At 36.0% G+C, this 20,876-nt stretch overlaps 1 protein-coding gene and 1 non-coding gene across 6 annotated transcripts in view; both read left to right on the top strand.

Annotated features, from left to right (window-relative positions):
* The window catches only part of PHF6 (PHD finger protein 6), a 52,495-nt gene that overhangs the window by 13,285 nt on the left and 18,334 nt on the right, over window positions 1-20,876 (top strand). For all 5 annotated transcript variants that reach the window (XM_027092417.1, XM_027092418.1, XM_027092415.1 and 2 more), the window contains 2 exons: window positions 4,798-4,931; window positions 5,198-5,241. In XM_027092417.1, the coding sequence (XP_026948218.1) occupies window positions 4,798-4,931; window positions 5,198-5,241 (178 nt within the window). The remainder of the gene's footprint in view (window positions 1-4,797; window positions 4,932-5,197; window positions 5,242-20,876) is intronic.
* On the top strand, window positions 5,373-5,479 carry LOC113612555 (U6 spliceosomal RNA). The gene has a single exon (XR_003429878.1). It is a non-coding gene; the product is annotated as a U6 spliceosomal RNA (small nuclear RNA).

Here is a 20,876-nt window from a genome sequence, read left to right as displayed (position 1 = left end):
AAGTCCCTCTGATTTTTCTTTGTTTTGCTTTTGGTTTTTTTTCCTACAGACTTTTTTTTTTTGAAACCTCTTTCATTCTCTGTACATTTGTAGCAGTTTTCTTGCAGCAGGTATCTTGAGAGTAGTAAGTACTTGGCTGTGAGAATTTATATTTATACACTGGTGGTCAGTTACTGACATGCATAGTAGATATACAGCAGTTAAGCTGAGCAAGCTAAGACTTAGAGCTTTTCCCCAAGAGCCTTCTCTTTCTGCCTGTCCTAGAAGTTGGCAATCTCATTTGTTTTGCCTTGTCTCTGTCTGTGGTCTTAGTTGAGTTTTCCCTGAGCTTCCCCCATAGCAACTAAGAAAGCAGTATTTTTCCTTTTATTAACTTAAGACTTCTTCCTTTTGCAAAGTGAATTTCAGTCCTGGCCTATTTCAGTTGACTGAGGAGCAGGTATGTCCCAGCCTCTGTCTTCAGCGGGACTTTAGCTAAGTCATAGTCCTTTCAGTTCCGTTTGTCTCCTCTCATGCGTGACTTAGTTCCTCTTTCGTCTGTGGATCAGCTCCTTGAGACTCTGCTTGTGTGGCACAACTTAATCTTAACATAGTAAAGCTTCACAGACAGTAGAACCCTGGTTACCAGGGGCAGGAGGGGTGGGGGAAATGGGAGATGTTTGTCAAAAGGTACAAAGTTGCAGTTATGTAGGATAAATAAGTCTAGAGATCTCCTGTACAGCATGATGACCGTAGTTAATAATACCCTATGGTATCGTGGAAATTTGTTGAGAGTGGATTTCTGGTGCTTGTACCACATGCACTAAAAAAATGGCAATTATATGAAGAGATGGATATGTTAATTAGCTCAACTCTAGTAATCATTTCACTATGTATATGTATATTAAAACGTATACATCCTAAATATATATAATTTTTATTAACATTTTTTAAAAAGATAGTATGATACGTAAACATCTATAAGAGTCTCTTTTTCTAATCTTCCCATTTTGGAAGAAGTAATGGATTATTGAAATTTATTAGGTCTACTAGGTAGCAAACTGAATAGAGGAATAAAAGTAAAAGAAAAATCATTAACAACAAAGAAATTTTCACCTCTATTTAAAGAACTTGAAATCAGGGTATAGGCAGGATAAGCTGAGAATTGACATTTATACCTATATTGAAGACAGGAAGTTGGCCTTCAACAGAATATTTGATATGTGGGACAGACCTTTTTTCAGGGAAGAGGAAGTCCGCCACTGTCCTTGAGAAATGTGTTCCTGTCAGATTAACTTTGATTTGCCCACATGGAGAGCAACCTGGCTACAGTGCAAGCATGACACTCGTTCTGCTGAGGGCCCAGTAGGGCCTGTGACAGATTGGAGGGCAAATAAATGTTTTGTGTAAAGAGGAATACAGGATAACATCACTCAGGTCCAACCAACTGGTGCCTTGCTGTGTCGGGGGGGCCCGTTTTCCTATTATTCTACTTTTTTTTCAATAGAAGTCCTCTTTGTTTTATTTTCCATAATACTTTTTTTTAAAGAAAAGTATACTAGCCACCTATCTATTTTCTCAACTTCTTTAATTTTCTTTTTATCTCTTCTTGATTCTCTCTGCTCATTCTGTGTCCCTTCAATTGGATTGTTCGCAATTTCACCTTTCCAAATCAGACTTTTAAAATATTTTTAGATGTATTTTAAGATAATTATGTCAAGTCTGCAGGTATTAGAAACGTGAATGAGAAAAAGATATGCCATATGATATTAAAATCTTCAATAACAGAGTAACCTGAGTTTCTGTAGTTAACTGGTTATACTTTGGGCAGATTTGAATTTATAACCAGCCAAAACACGTTTTGATATATTTTGGGCATTTGGTTTCCTTCTCATTCTCGATAATTGAGTACTACATGGTAAGTCACAGTGTTTGTCTTCCAAAAAACTCGTTCTAGAAGCACTTGATGGATAAAGTCTATACATTTATAAAGATAAATTAGTCATACAAGGAAGTAAAATGGTAATAGCCAAAATGAATACTCTATCTTAAGTCCCATAGGCGTTCAAGTAAAAAGAATTATTTCAGGTGTTGCAATATAGTAGTGATGTCTTGAACACAGTAGTGTTCCCATTCTGTATTCATAGGTACGCAAGCAGATATACATTTTATATTTAGTTTTATTATGGACACTTTTTTGGTATTTTCTTAGTACTTTGCCAGAATTTCTTATACAAGCAGAAATACCTGCTTGTGTATGAATGCTGCATAAAATAGATCCTGTGAATTCTAATTAAGAAAAATTCCTACTCCTAGCCTTGAGAAGAATCTTCCACTCTCTGAAAACATTTTTATTGGGATATCTTCCTCTTTCTTTTCTTCCTTGAGATAAACTGACAAAAATGAGAATAAGCTTTTTCTCACTTAAAAAATTTTTATTTGTTCTGAGTTGCTGTAGTTAACTGGTTATACTTTGGGCAGATTTGAATTTATAACCAGCCAAAACACATTTTGATATATTTTGGGCATTTGGTTTCCTTCTTATTCTCAGTAAACTGAGAGATGGGTATTGAAATCATTTGCTAGAGTATTTCCAATGGTTTTTAAATAATTTTTTGTAATTTCCCCTTTGTAGAAAAATCAGAAAATATATGAAATGATGAAGAAGAAAACCAATCACACACAGTCACTCAGCATTTTGCTATGTTTACTTCCACCTATTTTCAGAGTATATGTTGTAAACATAATTAGCATACCTAACTCTGCATCCTGCTTTATTTTTTCACTTAATGTTATACATAAACCTTTTCCCATGCCATTAAAATGTTTTTGAAAAGAGTAAAGAACATTCCTACATATGGTTGTACCGTAATTTATTTAAACATTTTTCAGTGGTTGTTTTCCACAGGTGGTTTTACATTTTGGGCTATTCCAACTTTGCAGTGAAAATGATTGCATATAAATTGTTTAAGTATGATTTATTTTGTAGACTAGATTAATTCAAGGAAAATTACTGGATCAGAGAGTATAAACTTTTAATAAGTTCTAAGATAAATAAGGCAAGTTGCTGTCCAGAGAGTATACCAATTTCCAGCAGTATCTGAGAGTGCCCATCTCACTGTGTTTGCCAGTGCCGAGCCTCTACAGGATTTTTAACAGTACCTCTCCTTTTATTTTTGCTTGCTCATTGAACTCAATAATTTTTTTCAGAATGTACCCATGCAAACACATTTTTGATGTAATTTCAAAATGAGCTACTTGCAGTACAGTTCTTAATGAAGTAATGGTAATGTTCAGTTTATTAAGTTAAAAACCAAGTGACAGTATGTACAAAATTACATAGAAAAATACTTTCACGTAAGCATAGCAACACTGTAATGGTGTCTACACTTGGTGAGTATGAGTGATCTTTTAATTTTCGTTGTGCTCTTTCGTGTTTTCCACAATTTCTGTAAGTCTATGATTTTTTTGATTAGAAGTATAATTTACTAAAATAGTAGAACCTCATAAATAAGTTGTAGTACAAATGCTCCACCTCCTCAAGAATTTATAAGCCACCCAAAAGCATTTAACAGCTTTCCCTGCTTGATAATTTGGCACAGTGTTTCTTTTTACAGTATTGCTTTGAAGTTTCTATATTTATTTAAGGAAGTGGTGTATTTCTTTCGCATTAATAATGGGCACTGGCCATCATGTTTTCTGGGAAGTACCTGTATTGAGAATGTTTGTTTCTGACTTACATAGGAGTCTTTTTTAAATGATAGCTTGAATGAGAGGTTGAGTGTTTGACTTGCTTAGAGAAATGTAAGGCAATTTATTAGAATTTACATTAGCCTCTTGGTACACTAAAATTGCTTAGGAGCCAAGTAATGCAAAAATTAGGATGTTCTTTATGTTAAAATTAATCAAGAGGAAGGAGAACAGTTCCAAATGAGGCATCTAACAACAAAGAAACAAATGAACAGATTTTAAGATTTACCTTACTGTGAATTTATTTTTGCATGGCATTTATAGCTTAGGAGACAGCCTGATTAAAAGTCCACTCAGTACCGTATACTATGATATGTTAATCAAAACCACTAACAGTCATTGTTATGTACTTTTCTTAAAGAATTTGTTTCTAAATTTAGACATGAGCTAGTTAAACAGTATGAATTATCCAATAAAGTCAGAAGGTAAGGTATATTAAAATATCTTGAAAGAATCTGTTTTATCTACTTCCTTGACTTCATAATGTGAGAGGTAAGTAACAGATTAAATTAAAATAGATGAGCATGTTTTCACAATCAATTTGACATCACAAAATATTTTTAGGGCTCGAGGTATTTGAAAATCTACCTAATTCTTTTATCTTCTCTCCTTCCCTCACTTGAAATTGATTTTACCAGGTTCCCAAATAGTATGTGAGTTTTTTTCTAAAAATTCTCATTGATAAGTGGAAATGTGAAAGAAAATTTTTTCTGGAATGAGCCATTTTCTCCAGTTACTCATTTCCAGGAAGATCTGGATTGTGAAAAGGTCTACAGCTTACATTCCTGATTTACAACATTTCAGATTTTCTCTTAACCACAATGAACCAATAGATATTAATAATATTCCATTAATATTGTCATAGTTTAACATGGGAAAAAATACTCCCAGTAGAATTTGATTTGAATTATTTCTAGGTGAGAAAACAAGAAAAGTAGCATTATTAGTTACAGAACTTTTCAATAACCAATTTGTTTTCCTTGACAGAGATTTGATATGCCTCTAACCTGATTTCATAGCCATAGCAAAATCACACACTAATAATATTATTTTATTGTTTTCCTGTAGATGTGTTCTTTGTGCCATTGTCCTGGAGCTACAATTGGTTGTGATGTGAAAACATGTCACAGGACATACCACTACCACTGTGCATTGCATGATAAAGCTCAGATACGAGAGAAACCTTCACAAGGAATTTACATGTAATTATTTAACTTCTCTTTTAGTTTTTTTAAAACAGTCATACTTTCTTTAGGCCTTTGTAAAAATTTGTTCCCATTTCAAAGCATTTCATCATCATCGTAAAGGGTGTTTTTGGTAGGGAATTTAATGCTTAGAGAAATGGCATAGAAAGTTTAATGATAAGGTTTTTGGAATCCAGCTTGTGAATGGGGTGAAGTGTACTGCTCATTCTTAATTTGAAAAATGAATTTGGTTTGTTTACTTTTAATTTCTTCATTTTTTGTAGGGTTTATTGCCGAAAACACAAGAAAACTGCACATAACTCTGAAGGTACGTTATTCAGCCACTTTTCAATTTCAAGAGGAAATTTGAGTAAAATATGAGTGAATTATACTGTATTGACTTTCACCACAAGACATATCTCAATATTGAATACATTTTGAAGAATTAAAAGCATTCGGGTGCTTTCTTCAGTAGCACATATACTAATATTGGAACGATACAGAGAAGATTAGCATGGCCCCTGTGCAAGGATGACACGCAAATTCGTGAAGCGTTCCATATTTTTCACAACATTGTAAATCATCTATACTTTAATTAAAAAAAATAGAATGCTTAACCCAGTTCCTACAGAGATTCAAAGCCCTTTGAGAGCAGTTTTATTATATCTGTAAATTAATTCCCTTTTTATTCCTATTATTAAGATTTATAACTAAGATATTTAAGTATAGAGAACACGTTCTGTTCGCTTTTAAGTTTAAGCCCTATAAAAATTATTCAAGTTATGAATGAACCATTATGAGGGGGGAAAAAAGAGAGAGAAGCATTCAAATAAACTAATGTACATAGTGAAAAAGATCTGAATTTTTAAGAAAACTTTTACCCCAAAATTCTTATGAAGAGTATGTTGAGAATGTATTTATCTTTAGGGGGAAATGATGCTAGTGGTTACAGATTTCTGTGTTCAGGTAAGTATGTTAGTAGATTGTAAAGGTAATAATTAGAAACCTTGCTACTGTCAGATAAAGAAAACGTGAACTGGGGATACTAGTGCATTTTGTGATAAACAGGCTTTCTGTTAAATTTTTATTCACATTGTAGTACTTCTTTTTCTTAATACAGACATGTTCATAAGAGGTAATCACTTTTAAAATACAAAGTTTTAAAATTGTTTTATAGTTTATTTCCACTTAAATTTATACAAAACCAGGATAGTCATGTTCATGTATAGTTAGCCAAGCTGTAGTTGGTCTTTAAAAGGTATGGGAAAGTTCTCAAATTGAATTCTGACTTGTTTCAAACCTTTTCAAACAGATGGTTTTGATACTTTTACTAGCAATATAAAAAGGCTTAGATTTAATTTGAGATTGTTCTATCCTTCCATTTAGATTAGAGATCTTTAAAGTTTTTGTTAGCTTCTGAGAACGTGTTGCTTAGAATTAAGAATGGTTTGAACCTGTTGTTTTAGGAAGTTGTTGCTTTTATAAAGACTTACCTAGTTATCAGTGTTAGCATATTAAAATTTGTGGCCCTTTTTTGATCTCTTAGATCTTGGTTTTATAATACAAAATAGTATTGTTTCCCCTTCAGGACCAGATTGGTCTAAATACTTCAGAAGTGCTGGTTAAAAATTCAGTGTTTAGCAAAAACTTGTCATTAAGGTAAACATATTGGACAAATAATAAGAACAGAATGTTTTTGAGGTGATAAAGTACAACTGATAAACTTTATAGTGTTTTCCTTCAGTTTTTTCCTCACTTAATTCTGTAATTGAATTGAAAAACCTTTCGTGAAAGGTTAAGAGTAAACTTTCCCACCTTTCATTGCTTCAGGTTTTAACAGCGGATTTATTTGATTCTCTTCACAATTGTAGTGAGCATATATGAAAAGGCAAGGATTGAGACTTAATAATCTGACGAATACAAGTGTGTCAGCATACTGGGGCAGGATATTTGAGGGTGGCAACAATGATTAATATAGTCATCTCCCCTTTTATTTCCTCAGTTTCTGAGGCTGATAGTACCATCTAGTGGTAGAGATAAGTCAGTGCAGACTACATAAAAATAATTTTGACCACCTTTTTGCTTTGAGAAACTTTTTAATGAGGAAGATCTAAATTCATGCTTTTCAGGAGGGCTTTCCGTTTTTTTTAAGATTTTTTCATGTGGACCATTTTTAAAGTCTTTATTGAATTTTTTACCATATTGCTTCTGTTTTCTCTTTTGGTTTTTTGGCCCTGAGGAATGTGGGATCTTAGTTCCCCGACCAGGGATCAAACCTGCATCCCCTGCATTGGAAGGTGAAATCTTAACCACTGGACTGCCAGGGAAGTCCCAAGAGGACTTTTCTTTCAATATAGCTGGCAGGAATACTACAATTCAAATTTGTGATACGATTGATTTGAATTTTGGGTTCAGTGTATAGTTTGGTAGCACATTTGGGTTCCCTGTATTATTGACACATGTAGTATGTTTATACTCATCTTGTAGAACTTGAAAGGATAATATTACAGTTTAAAAGTATGACAGAGTTTCTGTTTATTGAATTTTGACTTTTATCACATTCATCTAGCTTGAATTTATTAGATATTGAGTGCTTTGTCAGAAACAGAACTTCCAATTATTTCATTATTCTAATGGGAAACATATATGCTACTTTATGATTGTAATTTATGTTGGGGGTTTATAGGATTGTATTTCAGGGACTGTCTTTGAGAATTGTATGGCACTAATCTATACAGCAAAGAGGAATTGATACCTTTGGCGATTTCTTGATCGTTTTTGCCATTTGTGGCTCAGTACCTACTTTGCTAATACTCAAAACGATAAATACTATGTAATTCAGTCTGTCATGTTAGCTTGATATAACATGAACTGTGCTTTGAAATATTAAATTTGAGAATCTCTTTACCATCTCCATACTTTTGCCTTTTCCAGAATGTCATATAGTTGGAATCATACAGTATGTAGCCTTTTCAGATTGGTTTCTTTCACTTCGTTGGCCTTTTTTTTGGTGGGGGGGGGGATTAGTTGTTAATGCTTACAAGAAAGGATCCAATGAACGAGAAGAGATTGAAGGTACAAGAAGGAGGATTCAGTGCACAAGTGGAACAATTGTCCTGTGATAAGGAGGTCCTTTCCACTGTAATAGGAGAGAAGGAAGAGGATAAGTGGTTCCTATCAGGTCTGTTTTCTCTGTGAGGGAGAATGTAGGGGGAGGGGTGGGGGTTGGAAGTTGAAGGAGAGAGAAGTTGTTTTGAAAGAATAGTTGTGAAGACCAGGGGAGGAAGTTTGCCTAGAGAAATGTAAAGTTTCTGGACTGAATTGGACCAGTTGAGGTTGGTAACCGTGAATTTATAAAGTGATGCCATCAGTCAGGTTGTGTGACATTTCTTACAGCAGTACAGGATCCTGGGTGTAGAATAGAGAAAGTATCTAGTTGGTTCATTCAGAATCGGAATTTTTCCAAGTGGGTTCAACATAAGAGTAAAGGGATAAGGGAGTTTAGAATATTTGCGAGAGTAAAGAAACTGAAAGGAATTAATAGACTGGAGGTCCTGGTAAGATTGAAGAACAATGAGAATGAAAGTACTTGGGAAAGCAATCATCTGTGGTTCCAAAGTATGATATAGTGATTTCAGAGGTAGAATCCTTTTAGGTGACTATGAGGTATCTGGGTATGATTATAGGGATTAGGTGGTTGATGGAGGACATCAGTGAAGTCTAAGGAACTGAATGGCTGGGTGTTGCTTGGATTGTCCATGTGGATAGTGAAATCACCCAGCATGATGGGCAGGGGTCAGGATGGAGAAGAGGGCTGTGAGCTGTGTGCTAAAGAAAGTGATGTGTGAGTGGAATGATTGGAAGTTGACAATTATTAGCAAGAAGGAGAGGAAGAAGGTAGCATAGTCTGTGGACCAGCAGAATGGACGTCATCTGGGAGTTGTTAGAAATGCCTGATCTGAAGCCCCACCCCTGACCTACTTAATAGGAATTTAAACAAGATCCCAGGTGGTTTGTATGCATATTAATTTGGGAAGCAGTGGTTTAGTTGAATGACATGGACCTCAAAGGTGCAGGGCTTTTTACAAGGGAATGGAGAATTAATGGCTCAACAATGCTGTCTAGCAGAATTTTCTGTGACGATGGAAATGTTCTATATTTGCACTGTCCAATATGGTAGCCACTAGCCACATGTGGTGATTGAGTGCTTAAAATGGTGTAGTGCCCTCCTATATGTTAGAAATGGACAGGAATAGCCAGAATTAAATCCTACATCTTATGTTCCCCCCCCCCCCCGTGGCGTGTTTTTATAATAAAAGGTTTATCCTTTACCTTTTTTTTAATAACTTAATTTATTTTATTTATTTATTTTTGGCTGTGTTGGGTCTTCATTGCTGCGCGCGGGCTTTCTCTAGTTGAGGTGAGCGGGGGCTACTCTTCATTGTGGTGTGCCGGCTTCTCATGGCTGTGGCTTCTCTTGTTGCAGAGCACGGGCTCTAGGCGCACGGGCTTCAGTAGTTGTGGCGCGCAGGCTCAGTAGTTGTGGCTTACGGGCTTAGTTGCTCTGCAGCATGTGGGATCTTCCCGGACCAGGGCTCGAACCCATGTCCCCTGCATTGGCAGGCGGATTCTTAACCACTGTGCCACCAGGGAAGCCCTTTTACCTTTTTTTTAAAGCAATATTTCAAAAATGTCAAATGTTCGCAATAGCAAATAGCTTTAGCTTGTAACAGATGCCAGTCTGTATTTTGTAGAAGTACTTTAATATGATAATTTGTCATCACTAAACATATGACTACTTATAAGGAACTGTGATTACAAATGAATGGTGGTTCTTTTAAAATCATTTTCATTAAGGGTATTACGGTCTTTGCATTAAATAATTTATATGGAGCAAAGTAATCTGTGAAGAGATAGAAAACAGTATCTAGAGTAGATGCTGAGTGTTAGATATTCACAGCAAGAATGTGTAGAATGTAAATCATCATCACAAACATAACCTCAGCTCAGTTTAAATTCTTAATTGTAAGGAGCCAAACTTGTGGTTTATTATACTTCTTAAATTACCCAATATAGAATGTTTTGCATGGGATGGGTACTCGAGAAATGTTTGTAACTTATTCATTTTCTTTGGCTTGAAACTAAGAACGGTATTTAACGTGTCACTTGTTCTGGGGTGACACTTCTTGTCCTGTAGCTTCTCTTGTGCTGGGTGTCAGTAGAGAAAGATGAATTAATAAAACAGGGTTTCACTCTGGGGGGAGTTACAGAATTTAGCAGCAGATATGTGACTAACTGATTAAAATACAGTGGTGATACATGGAAGTACTTAGAGATAAAGGGGCATCATGTTTGCATCTTACTCTTTAACCTTTCAGAAAAAGGTATATGGATAGAGGGAATGAATGATAACGTATATATGGTAAGATATTAACATTTGGGTGAAGGGTATATAGGAATTTTTTTTTACAGATTTTTATAAGTCTGAAATTAGTGATAAGTGCCACAATTACAGTGACCATAAAATCCCAGGTGTTCTGAGACAGTGTAAACAAATCAGGGACTTGGTGGAGCCCCTGATGGACAATTTGGGAGCTTTATTAGAGGTGTTTGTCAAATCATATCTCAGTTTATGTTTCAGGAAATAGTTATATTGGAAGTATGTTGAAAGTGTGTTGTCATTTATGTAGATTCAAGCCTTTGCCTGGTTTAATACTCCCTTAATATTTTCTTTCCCTTGTTCTTTTTCTCTAGATTATGCTGCAGTTTCCAATCTACATTACTTTTATTAAGTGGAAGTTTAGGGAGATTTTAATATGGTATCAAAGTGTTTAAAAACCTTTTTAATTTAGGTGCATTGAATACATTTATTAAGTACTGGAAAGGCAGTTTTGTACACTGGTTGAATATGGGCTTTGAATTCAGATGTATATTTGAATCTTAACTCTGCCACTTACTAGTCACATGATCTTGGGCAAGTTATTTAGTATCTCTTAGAACCTTAATACTGCATCTGTAAAATGGGGATTAAAAAAAACCCACCTGTAGGATTATTGTAAGAATTAAATGAAATGATGCATGTGAAGCTCTTAGCAATGTGCCTGGCACATAGTAAGTTGCTCAGTAAATACTACATTCTGTATCATTATGGTTGTAACCATTATTCCTTGAAAACTCTACCTACCTCTCTTACCACTCATCTTTTCATGTGCTCTTCCTTGGAAGATAATAGAATTTAAACTGTGTGATTTATTGACTCCATTTTCTTTCTTTGATTCACCAGATTTGTTGACTACCCATGTGCAAAGTGCTGTGCTAGGCATTATTTACACTCATCTTTGTTTTAGCACACTTTATAAACTTTCATTATAGGAAGTTTGAAACATACGCAAAAGTATGTTTGAAAAAAAAATCCCAATTCACAGAAAGATAGACAAGATGAAAAGTCAGAGGGCTATGTACTGGATGAAGGAAAAGATAAGACCCCAGAAAAACAACTAAATGAAGTGGAGATAGGCAACCTTCTAGAAAAAGAATTCAAAATAATAATAGTGAAGATGATCCAGGACCTCGGAAAAAGAATGGAGGCAAAGATCGAGAAGATGCAAGAAATGTTTAACAAAGACCTAGAAAAATTAAAGAACAAACAAACAGAGATGAACAATACAATAACTGAAATGAAAACTACACTAGAAGGAGTCAGCAGCAGAATAACTGAGGCAGAAGAACAGATAAGTGACCTGGAAGACAGAATGGTGGAATTCACTGCTGTGCAACAGAATAAAGAAAAAAGAATGAAAAGAAATGAAGACAGCCTAAGAGACCTCTGGGACAACATTAAATACAACAACACTTGCATTATAGGGGTCCCAGAAGGAGAAGAGAGAGAGAAAGGACCCGAGAAAATATTTGAAGAGACTATAGTAGAAAACTTCCCTAACATGGGAAAGGAAATAGCCACCCAAGTCCAGGAAGCACAGAGTCCCATACAGGATAAACCCAAGGAGTAACACACTGAGACACATAGTAATCAAATTGGCAAAAATTAAAGGCAAAGAAAAATTATTGAAAGCAAAAAGGGAAAAACGACAGATAACATACAAGGGGACTCCCATAAGGTTAACAGCTGATTTCTCAGCAGAAACTCTACAAGCCAGAAGGGAGTGGCATGATATACTTAAAGTGATGAAAGGGAAGAACCTACAACCAAGGTTACTCTACCCGGCAAGGACCTCATTCAGATTCGATGGAGAAATCAAAAGCTTTACAGACAAGCAAAAGCTAAGAGAATTCAGTACCACCAAACCAGCTCTACAACAAATGCTAAAGGAACTTCTCTAAGTGAGAAACACAAGAGAAGAAAAGGACCTACAAAAACAGACCCAAAACAATTAAGAAAATGGTCATAGGAACATACATATCGATAATTACCTTAAACATGAATGGATTAAATGCTCCGACCAAAAGACACAGGCTCGCTGAATGGATACAAAAACAAGACCCATCTATATGCTGTCTACAAGAGACCCACTTCAGACCTAGGGACACATACAGACTGAAAGTGAGGGGATGGAAAAAGATATTCCATGCAAGTGGAAATCAAAAGAAAGCTAGAGTAGCAATACTCATATCAGATTAAATAGATTTTAAAGAATGTTACAAGAGACAAGGAAGGACACTACATAATTATCAAGTGATCAATCCAAGAAGAAGATATAACAATTATAAATATATATGCACCCAACATAGGAGCACCTCAATACATAAGGCAACTGCTAACAGCTATAAAAGAGGAAAACGACAGTAGCACAGTAATAGTGGGGGACTCTAATACCTCACTTACACAAATGGACAGATCATCCAAACAGAAAATTAATAAGGAAACACAAGCTTTAAATGACACAATAGACCAGATAGATTTAATTGATATTTACTGGACATTCCATCCAAAAACAGCAGATTACACTTTTTTCTCAAGTGCGCATGGAACATTCTCCAGGATAGATCACATCTTGGGTCACAAATCAAGCCTCAGTAAATTTAAGAAAATTGAAATCATACCAAGCATCTCTTCTGACCACAGTGCTATGAGATTAGAAATGAATTACGGGGGAAAAAACGTAAAAAACACAAACACATGGAGGCTAAACAATACGTTACTAAATAACCAAGAGATCACTGAAGGAATCAAAGAGGAAATCAGAAAATACCTGGAGACAAATGACAATGAAAACACGACGATCCAAAACCTATGGGATGCAGCAAAAGCAGTTCTAAGAGGGAAGTTTATAGCTATACAAGCCTACTTCAAGAAACAAGAAAAATCTCAAACAATCTAACCTTACACCTAAAGGAACTAGAGAAAGAAGAACAAACAAAACCCAAAGTTAGTAGAAGAAAAGAAACCATAAAGATCAGAGCAGAAATAAATGAAATAGAAACAAAGAAAACAATAGCAAAGATTAGTAAAAATAAAAACTGGTTCTTTGAGGGCTTCCCTGGTGGTGCAGTGGTTGAGAGTCCGCCTGCCAATGCAGGGGACACGGGTTCGTGCCCCGGTCTGGGAAGATCCCACATGCTGCGGAGCAGCTAGGCCTGTGAGCCATGGCCGCTGAGCCTGTGCATCCAGAGCCTGTGCTCTGCAACGGGAGAGGCCACAACAGTGAGAGGCCCACGTACCATAAAAAAATAAACAAAAGTAAAAGCTGGTTCTTTGAGAAGATAAACAATATTGATAAACCATTAGCCAGACTCATCAAGAAGAAGAGGGAGAGGACTCAAATCAATAAAATTAGAAATGAAAAAGGAGAAGTTACAACAGACACTGCAGAAATACAAAGCATCCTAAGAGACTACTACAAGCAACTCTGTGCCAATCAAATGGACAAACTGGAAGAAATGGACAAATTCTTAGAAAGGTTTAACCTTCCAAGACTGAACCAGGAAGAAATAGAAAATACGAACAGACCAATCAAAAGTAATGAAATTGAAACTGTGATTAAAAATCTTCCAACAAAAGTCCCGGACCAGATGGCTTCACAGGTGAATTCTATCAAACATTTAGAGAAGAGATAACACCCATCCTTCTCAAACTCTTCCAAAAAATTGCAGAAGAAGGAACACTCCCAAACTCATTCTATGAGGCCACCATCACCCTGATACCAAAACCAGACAGATACTACAAAAGAAGGAAATTACAGACCAATATCACTGATGAATATAGATGCAAAAATCCTCAACAAAATACTAGCAAACAGAATCCAACAACACATTAAAAGGTTCATACACCGTGATCAAGTGGGATTTATCCCAGGGATGCAAGGATTCTTCAGTATATGCAAATCAATCAACGTGATACACCATATTAACAAATTGAAGCAGAAAAACCATATGATCATCTCAATAGATGCAGAAAAAGCTTTCGACAAAATTCAACACCCATTTATGATAAAAACTCTCCAGAAAGTGGGCACAGAGGGAACCTACCTCAACATAATAAAGGCCATATACGACAAACCCACAGCAAACATAATTCTCAATGGTGAAAAACTGAAACCATTTCCTCTAAGATCAGGAACAGGACGAGGATGTCCACTCTCACCACTGTTATTCAACATGGTTTTGGAAGTCCTTGCCACGGCAATCAGAGAAGAAAAAGAAATAAAAGGAATACAAATTGGAAAAGAAGAAGTAAAACTGTCAGCGTTTGCAGATGTCATGATACTATACATAGAGTATCTTAAAGATGCCACCAGAAAACTACTAGAGCTAATCAATGAATTTGGTAAAGTTGCAGGATATAAGATTAATGCACAGAAATCTCTTGCATTCCTATACACTAAGGATGAAAAATCTGAAAGAAATTAAGGAAACACTCCCATTTACCATTGCAACAAAAAGAATAAAATACCTAGGAATAAACCTACCTAGGGAGACAAAAGACCTGTATGCAGAAAACTATAAGACACTGATGAAAGAAATTAAAGATGATACAAAGAGATGGAGAGATATACCATGTTCTTGGATTGGAAGAATCAATATTGTGAAAATGACTATACTACCCAAAGCAATCTACAGATTCAGTGCAATCCCTATCAAATTACCAATGGCATTTTTTACGCAACTAGAACAAAAAATCTTAAAATTTGTATGGAGACACAAAAGACCCCGAATAGCCAAAGCAGTCTTGAGGGAAAAAAACGGAGCTGGAGGAATCAGACTCTCTGACTTCAGACTATAGTACAAAGCTACAGTAATCAAGACAATATGGTACTGGCACAAAAACAGAAACATAGATCAATGGAACAGGATAGAAAGCCCAGAGATAAACCCACGCACCTATGGTCAACTAATCTATGACAAAGGAGGCAAGGATATACAATGAAGAAAAGACAGCCTCTTTAATAAGTGGTGCTGGGAAAACTGGACATCTACATGTAAAAGAATGAAATTAGAACACTCCCTAACACCATACACAAAAATCAACTCAAAATAGAGGAGAGACCTAAATGTAAGACTGGACACTATAAAACTCTTAGAGGAAAACATAGGAAGAACACTCTTTGACATAAGTCACAGCAAGGTCTTTTTTGATCCACCTCCTAGAATAATGGAAATAAAAACAAAAATAAATAAATGGGACCTAATGAAACGTAGATTCTTTTGCAAAGCAAAGGAAACTACAAACAAGACAGACAACCCTCAGAATGGGGGAAAATATTTGCAAATGAATCAATGGACAAAGAATTAATCTCCAAAATACATAAACAGCTCGTGCAGCTCAATATTAAAAAAACAAACAACCCAATCGAAAAATGGGCAGAAGACCTAAATAGACATTTCTCCAAAGAAGATATACAGATGGCCAAGAAGCGCACGAAAAGCTGCTCAACATCACTAATTATTAGAGAAATGCCAATCAAAAGTACAATGAGGTATCACCTCACTCCAGTTAGAATGGGCTTCATCAGAAAATCTACAAACAACAAATGCTGGAGAGGGTGTGGAGAAAAGGGAACCCTCTTTCACTGTTGGTGGGAATGTAAATTGATACAGCCACTATGGAGAACTGTATGGAGGTTCGTTAAAAAACTAAAAATAGAACTACCATACGACCAAGCAATCCCACTACTGGGCATATACCCTGAGAAAACCATAATTCAAAAAGAGTCATGTACCACAATGTTCATTGCAGCTGTATTTACAATAGCCAGGTCATGGAAGCAACCTAAATGCCCATCGACAGACAATTGGATAAAGAAGATGTGGTACATATATACAATGGAATATTACTCAGCCATAAAAAGGAACGAAATTGGGTCATTTGTTGAGACATGGATGCATCTATAGACTCATACAGAGTAAAGTAAGTCAGAAAGAGAAAAGCTAATATCGTATATTAACGCATATATGTGGAACCTAGAAAAGTGGTACAGATGAACCAGTTTGCAGGGCAGAAATAGACACAGATGTAGAGAACAAACGTATGGACACCAAGGGGGGAAAGCGGCAGGGTGGTCGTGGTGGTGGTGTGATGAACTGAGCGATTGGGATTGACATATATACACTGATGTGTATAAAATTGATGACTAATAAGGACCTGCTGTATAAAAAAATAAAATTAAGAAATTTAAAAAAATGTAGGGACATGAGGAGAGCATAAAAAAAAAAAAGCCCCATCACCCAGCTTTAGTAACTGTCAGCTCCTGGCCAGTCTTGTTTCATCTATACCCTTACCCACTTCCTCCACCTGGATTATTTTAAATTCAATCCCAGCTATCCTATTTCATTTTGGCACACTTAATTAAGAATAATATATTTATGTATGTTACATATTTATATATGTATATGCATATGCCTAAAAGAAATCATTTTTCTGATAACTTTACTGGAAAAGCAGAGTTTACTTGTGACCAGGGGCATGCAGAGCAAGTGCTCACCACGTTCCCATTGGAGACGGCAGGGCAGATGACCTCCAGTCTTGCTTTTGTAGCTGCCCTAAAGATTCAAAGCAGATGTGGTAATGCTTACCCCAACTTGAATGCTTGGCCTTTTTCTTAAAAAACATTCCGACAAATGTTATTGAGTGCCTGCTGGGTGTAGGCAAATTGGGAGTTTAGAAAAGAAGCCCCTTGTGGACAAAGAGCTTAAAATCTACACAAGGTATGACAAGTAATAATTAACAATTGAATAGAATTTCATAGTTTATAAAGTGCTTTTCTCAAACATTTTCTTAAAGCAGCCTTTTCAGGAAGGTGTTCTTATTAGTCCCATTTGATATACCAGGAGACTTGCGAGTGTTAAGTAACTTCACCAAGTTAAGGCCTAGAAAGTGGCAGACTTCAGACTTTCTGTCCAGGGGTCCTTTCTACTTCATACTGTTAAGTGATGTGAGAATTTAGGAGAAGGAAGGAAATGGGGCTTAAACCAGGAAGATATAAGATGAGGAAAACATTGATTAGGAGGGAGAAGAGAATTGGTAAAGGGACAGATAGGGCTTATACAATACTAGGAGGAGGGGAGAGTTGGTTTCCTGGTAAGTTGGTCACCCCCCTGTCGCATAGGGGCAATCAGAAGGGTAACAGAGAAGGGCCTGGCCATTCTAAGGTGACATGGACATCTGTACTCATAAAGGTGGGGAACACTTGGTGGCACAGGAAAGGAGGACAACCTTATTTTGCTACCTACCTTATCAAGTCTGGATTTTTAGAAATTGTAGTTGTGAATACAAGGGTAAGGTTTTATTTTCTCCCATATTCTTTTGTTTGAATAGGTATATGAACATTGTACAAAAATCAGCAATACAAAAGAGTGTAGACTGTAAGTAAGCTTTCCTCTCATCCTTGTCCTTGTATCTCAGTTTCCAAATTTTTTTTGCTAAAAGCAACACCTACTGTCAGTTTCTTTTGTGTCCTTCCAGAGCGATGCATACATAAGCATATGTATAGCTATCCTTTTTCTAACTTGCAGGAGCATATGAAGATGTTTATTTCCATGATAGTGGGTATTACTACTTCCAAAGCATATAGTAGTGACTCACTGACATGTGTTTGTCCCAACTCTGCTACTCCCTAGCTTTATGATCTTAGGCAAAACTATTTAACTTTTCTGAATTTACTTATCTATAAAACGGAGGATGGGGATGGTGACTGATACAACCTCATGGGGCTGTTTTGAGGTTGAATAAGATAATGCATGTAAACTGCATAGCACATCCTGTATAGTCAAAACTCAAAAAGCTCTAATGTTAGCTCTTATATTTTGGGTATTTGCATTTACATATTAAGTGAAAAAGGGCAAGATGCAGAATAGTATGCTTAGAATGCCATTTGTTTGTATATGCTTTTAAAACGGATTTGCATATGCATAGAAAATAATAGCTGACATTTATTGAGAGTGTCTTATGTGCCAGGCCCTGTTCTAGATTAAGTACTTTACAGGAACTAACTCATTTAATTCAAGAACCCTCTGAGGTAGGTCTCAGGTCCAAGGACACACAGTCTGTGACAGATCCAGGATTCAAAACCAGGCTCTCTACCCTTGAGATTGAGAAAAGAAGCGTTAAGTTAACGGTACCTTGAGAGGAAGGGAGTGAGTATGAAGAAAGGGAAGCAAGGAAGCTAGGGTACCAGCTGGGAGTGCAGAGCAGATGGAATTGGAAGGTGGAAAGGAAGATTTTCCCTACTTTTATGCAGATAGTTCTTTATAATTATTATTAAAAATAACTTTTAAGAATGTTAAAACATTTTCACAGTTTTGAATTGGAAAAATAAACAATAAGTAACCATGAAAAATTTAAACAAAGGTGCTGTGACTAGCTTCATACTCACATTTTCATGTGCAAATAATTTTCAAATATTTTCTAGGATAAATTCCCAAAAATAAAATCACTGGGTCAAAGGGTTTAATCTTTTTAAGGTTCTCAATATGCATTGCCATATTACTTTCTAGAAAGATTGTGCTAGATTATATTCCCGTCAGCAGTGGCTGACTTTACCCCCTCCTTTCACCACACTGGATGTTATAAATTCTTTTAAATACAAACGTAGTACATAGCCCATTGTTAAAAAAATTAAAATAGTACAAAAGTACTATAAAAGTAATTCAGAAAGCCCTCTCTTCACCCCAAAATCACACTCTCAGTAGTAGTAGAGTTCCTACTACTAACAGTTTGTAAATCTTCCTAGAACCTTTCTTACATACGTACAATCTTACATATATATGCATATGCTCACTATTTGTAATACAATGGCATCATAGTATACATAGATAATGTTATGCAACTTGTTTTTTTCATTCTGTGATGTATCAGACACCCTTCTCTGTGCATACAGATCAACCTCATTCTTTTTAACAGTTGTGTTACATCCCATAGAATAAATAGAACCATAGTTTATTTAAGGATTTCTCTTAATAAAAATCAGTTATATTTATTTTTTATGTGAAATAGGAATAAAACTGCATTGATCTTCCTCATACGTATGTGCTTATGTACTTATGCAAGTGATTCTATAGGATAAAGTCCTAGAAATGGGGATGCCAGGAGAGACTCTGTGCATTTAACATTGGGAATCAGTACTGTCACATGTACCAACAGTGTATGAGAGTGTCCAGTTCCCTACAACTGTGCTGGATATTATCAGTCTTATAATTTTTACGAATCTGATTATCTCATTTAATTTCCATTTCTCTTGTAATTAGTAAGGTTGTGCTTCTGCCCATGTTTTTTCAGTCATTTATATTTCTTCTGTGAATTGTCAGTCCTATCCTTTGCACGTTTTTCTTTCAAGGTTTGTCTTTTTAAAATTGATTTGAAGTGCTGTCTGTAAAATATAGATATTAATTCCCTGCCACTAAATGGCTTCTTAGGTGTCCTAACCCCAAGATTATAAAAAAAATAATCTCTTCCATTTTCTTCTGTTACATTTCTGGTTTGTTATTTTATTAGATTTTTTGGATCCATCTCTAATTTTTTCATATAGTATGAGAAAAGGAATCTGAATTTTTAGAAAATGGGTACCCAGTTGTGCCATTATGTCTCTCCCCCACTCATTTGAAATGCTACCATTATCATACTCTGATTTCCCATATGCATGTGGGTCTCTTTTCAACCTGGCTTTCTCTTCTGACATGTGTCTATTCCTATGCCAGTGTTTTAACTACTGTTGCTTTATGGTATATTTTGATACCTTTTTTAAAAAAAGATAGTCTTGTGTATTATATATTTACTCTTCTAGAAAACTGTGGAATCAACTTTCAATTCTGTTTTATCAGCGTTTCATTAAATTAGGTTAGCAAGAACTGATACCATTCTAATGTTGATCCTATTCATCCAGAAGCATGGCTTATCTCAACATTTTTGTGGGGCTTCTTTTATATTTGTATTTCTAACACATTTTTTGTTGGGTTTATTGAAGTTTTTTACAACTACTTAAAGACTGCTATTTTGATAGGTGAAAATGGTGTATCACTTAATTTACACTTCTTTGACTTAGAGACATCAAATTTTCTAAAAGTGTATTTATTTATTTATTTTAAAGTTTACTTTGGCTGTGTTGGGTCTTTGTTGCTGTGCGCGGGCTTTCTCTAGTTGCGGCGAGCGGGGGCTACTCTTCATTGCGGTGCGCAGGCTTCTCATTGCGGTGGCTTCTCTTGTTGCAGAGCATGGGCTCTAGACGCGTGGGCCTCAGTAGTTGCAGCACGTGGGCTCCGTAGTTGTGGCTCACAGGCTCTAGGGTGCAGGCTCAGTAGTTATGGCGCACAGGCTTAGTTGCTCCGCGGCATGTGGGATCTTCCTGGACCAGGGATTGAACCCGTGTCCCCTGCATTGGCAGGGGGATTCTTAACCACTGTGCCACCAGGGAAGTCCCTAAAAGTATATTTAACTACTTATGTTCTACGAATTATTTGATCATACGGTTCACCCATTTTTCTGTTGAGGTCTTAATCTTTTATGAGCTTATC

Source organism: Aethalodelphis obliquidens, unplaced genomic scaffold (assembly GCF_003676395.1).
Source record: "Aethalodelphis obliquidens isolate GAN/ISIS:26980383/991018 unplaced genomic scaffold, ASM367639v1 scaffold78, whole genome shotgun sequence".
Classification (NCBI taxonomy): domain Eukaryota; kingdom Metazoa; phylum Chordata; class Mammalia; order Artiodactyla; family Delphinidae; genus Aethalodelphis; species Aethalodelphis obliquidens.
Note: the sequence above shows the minus strand (reverse complement) of the source record. Positions and strands in the feature narration are given on the sequence as shown.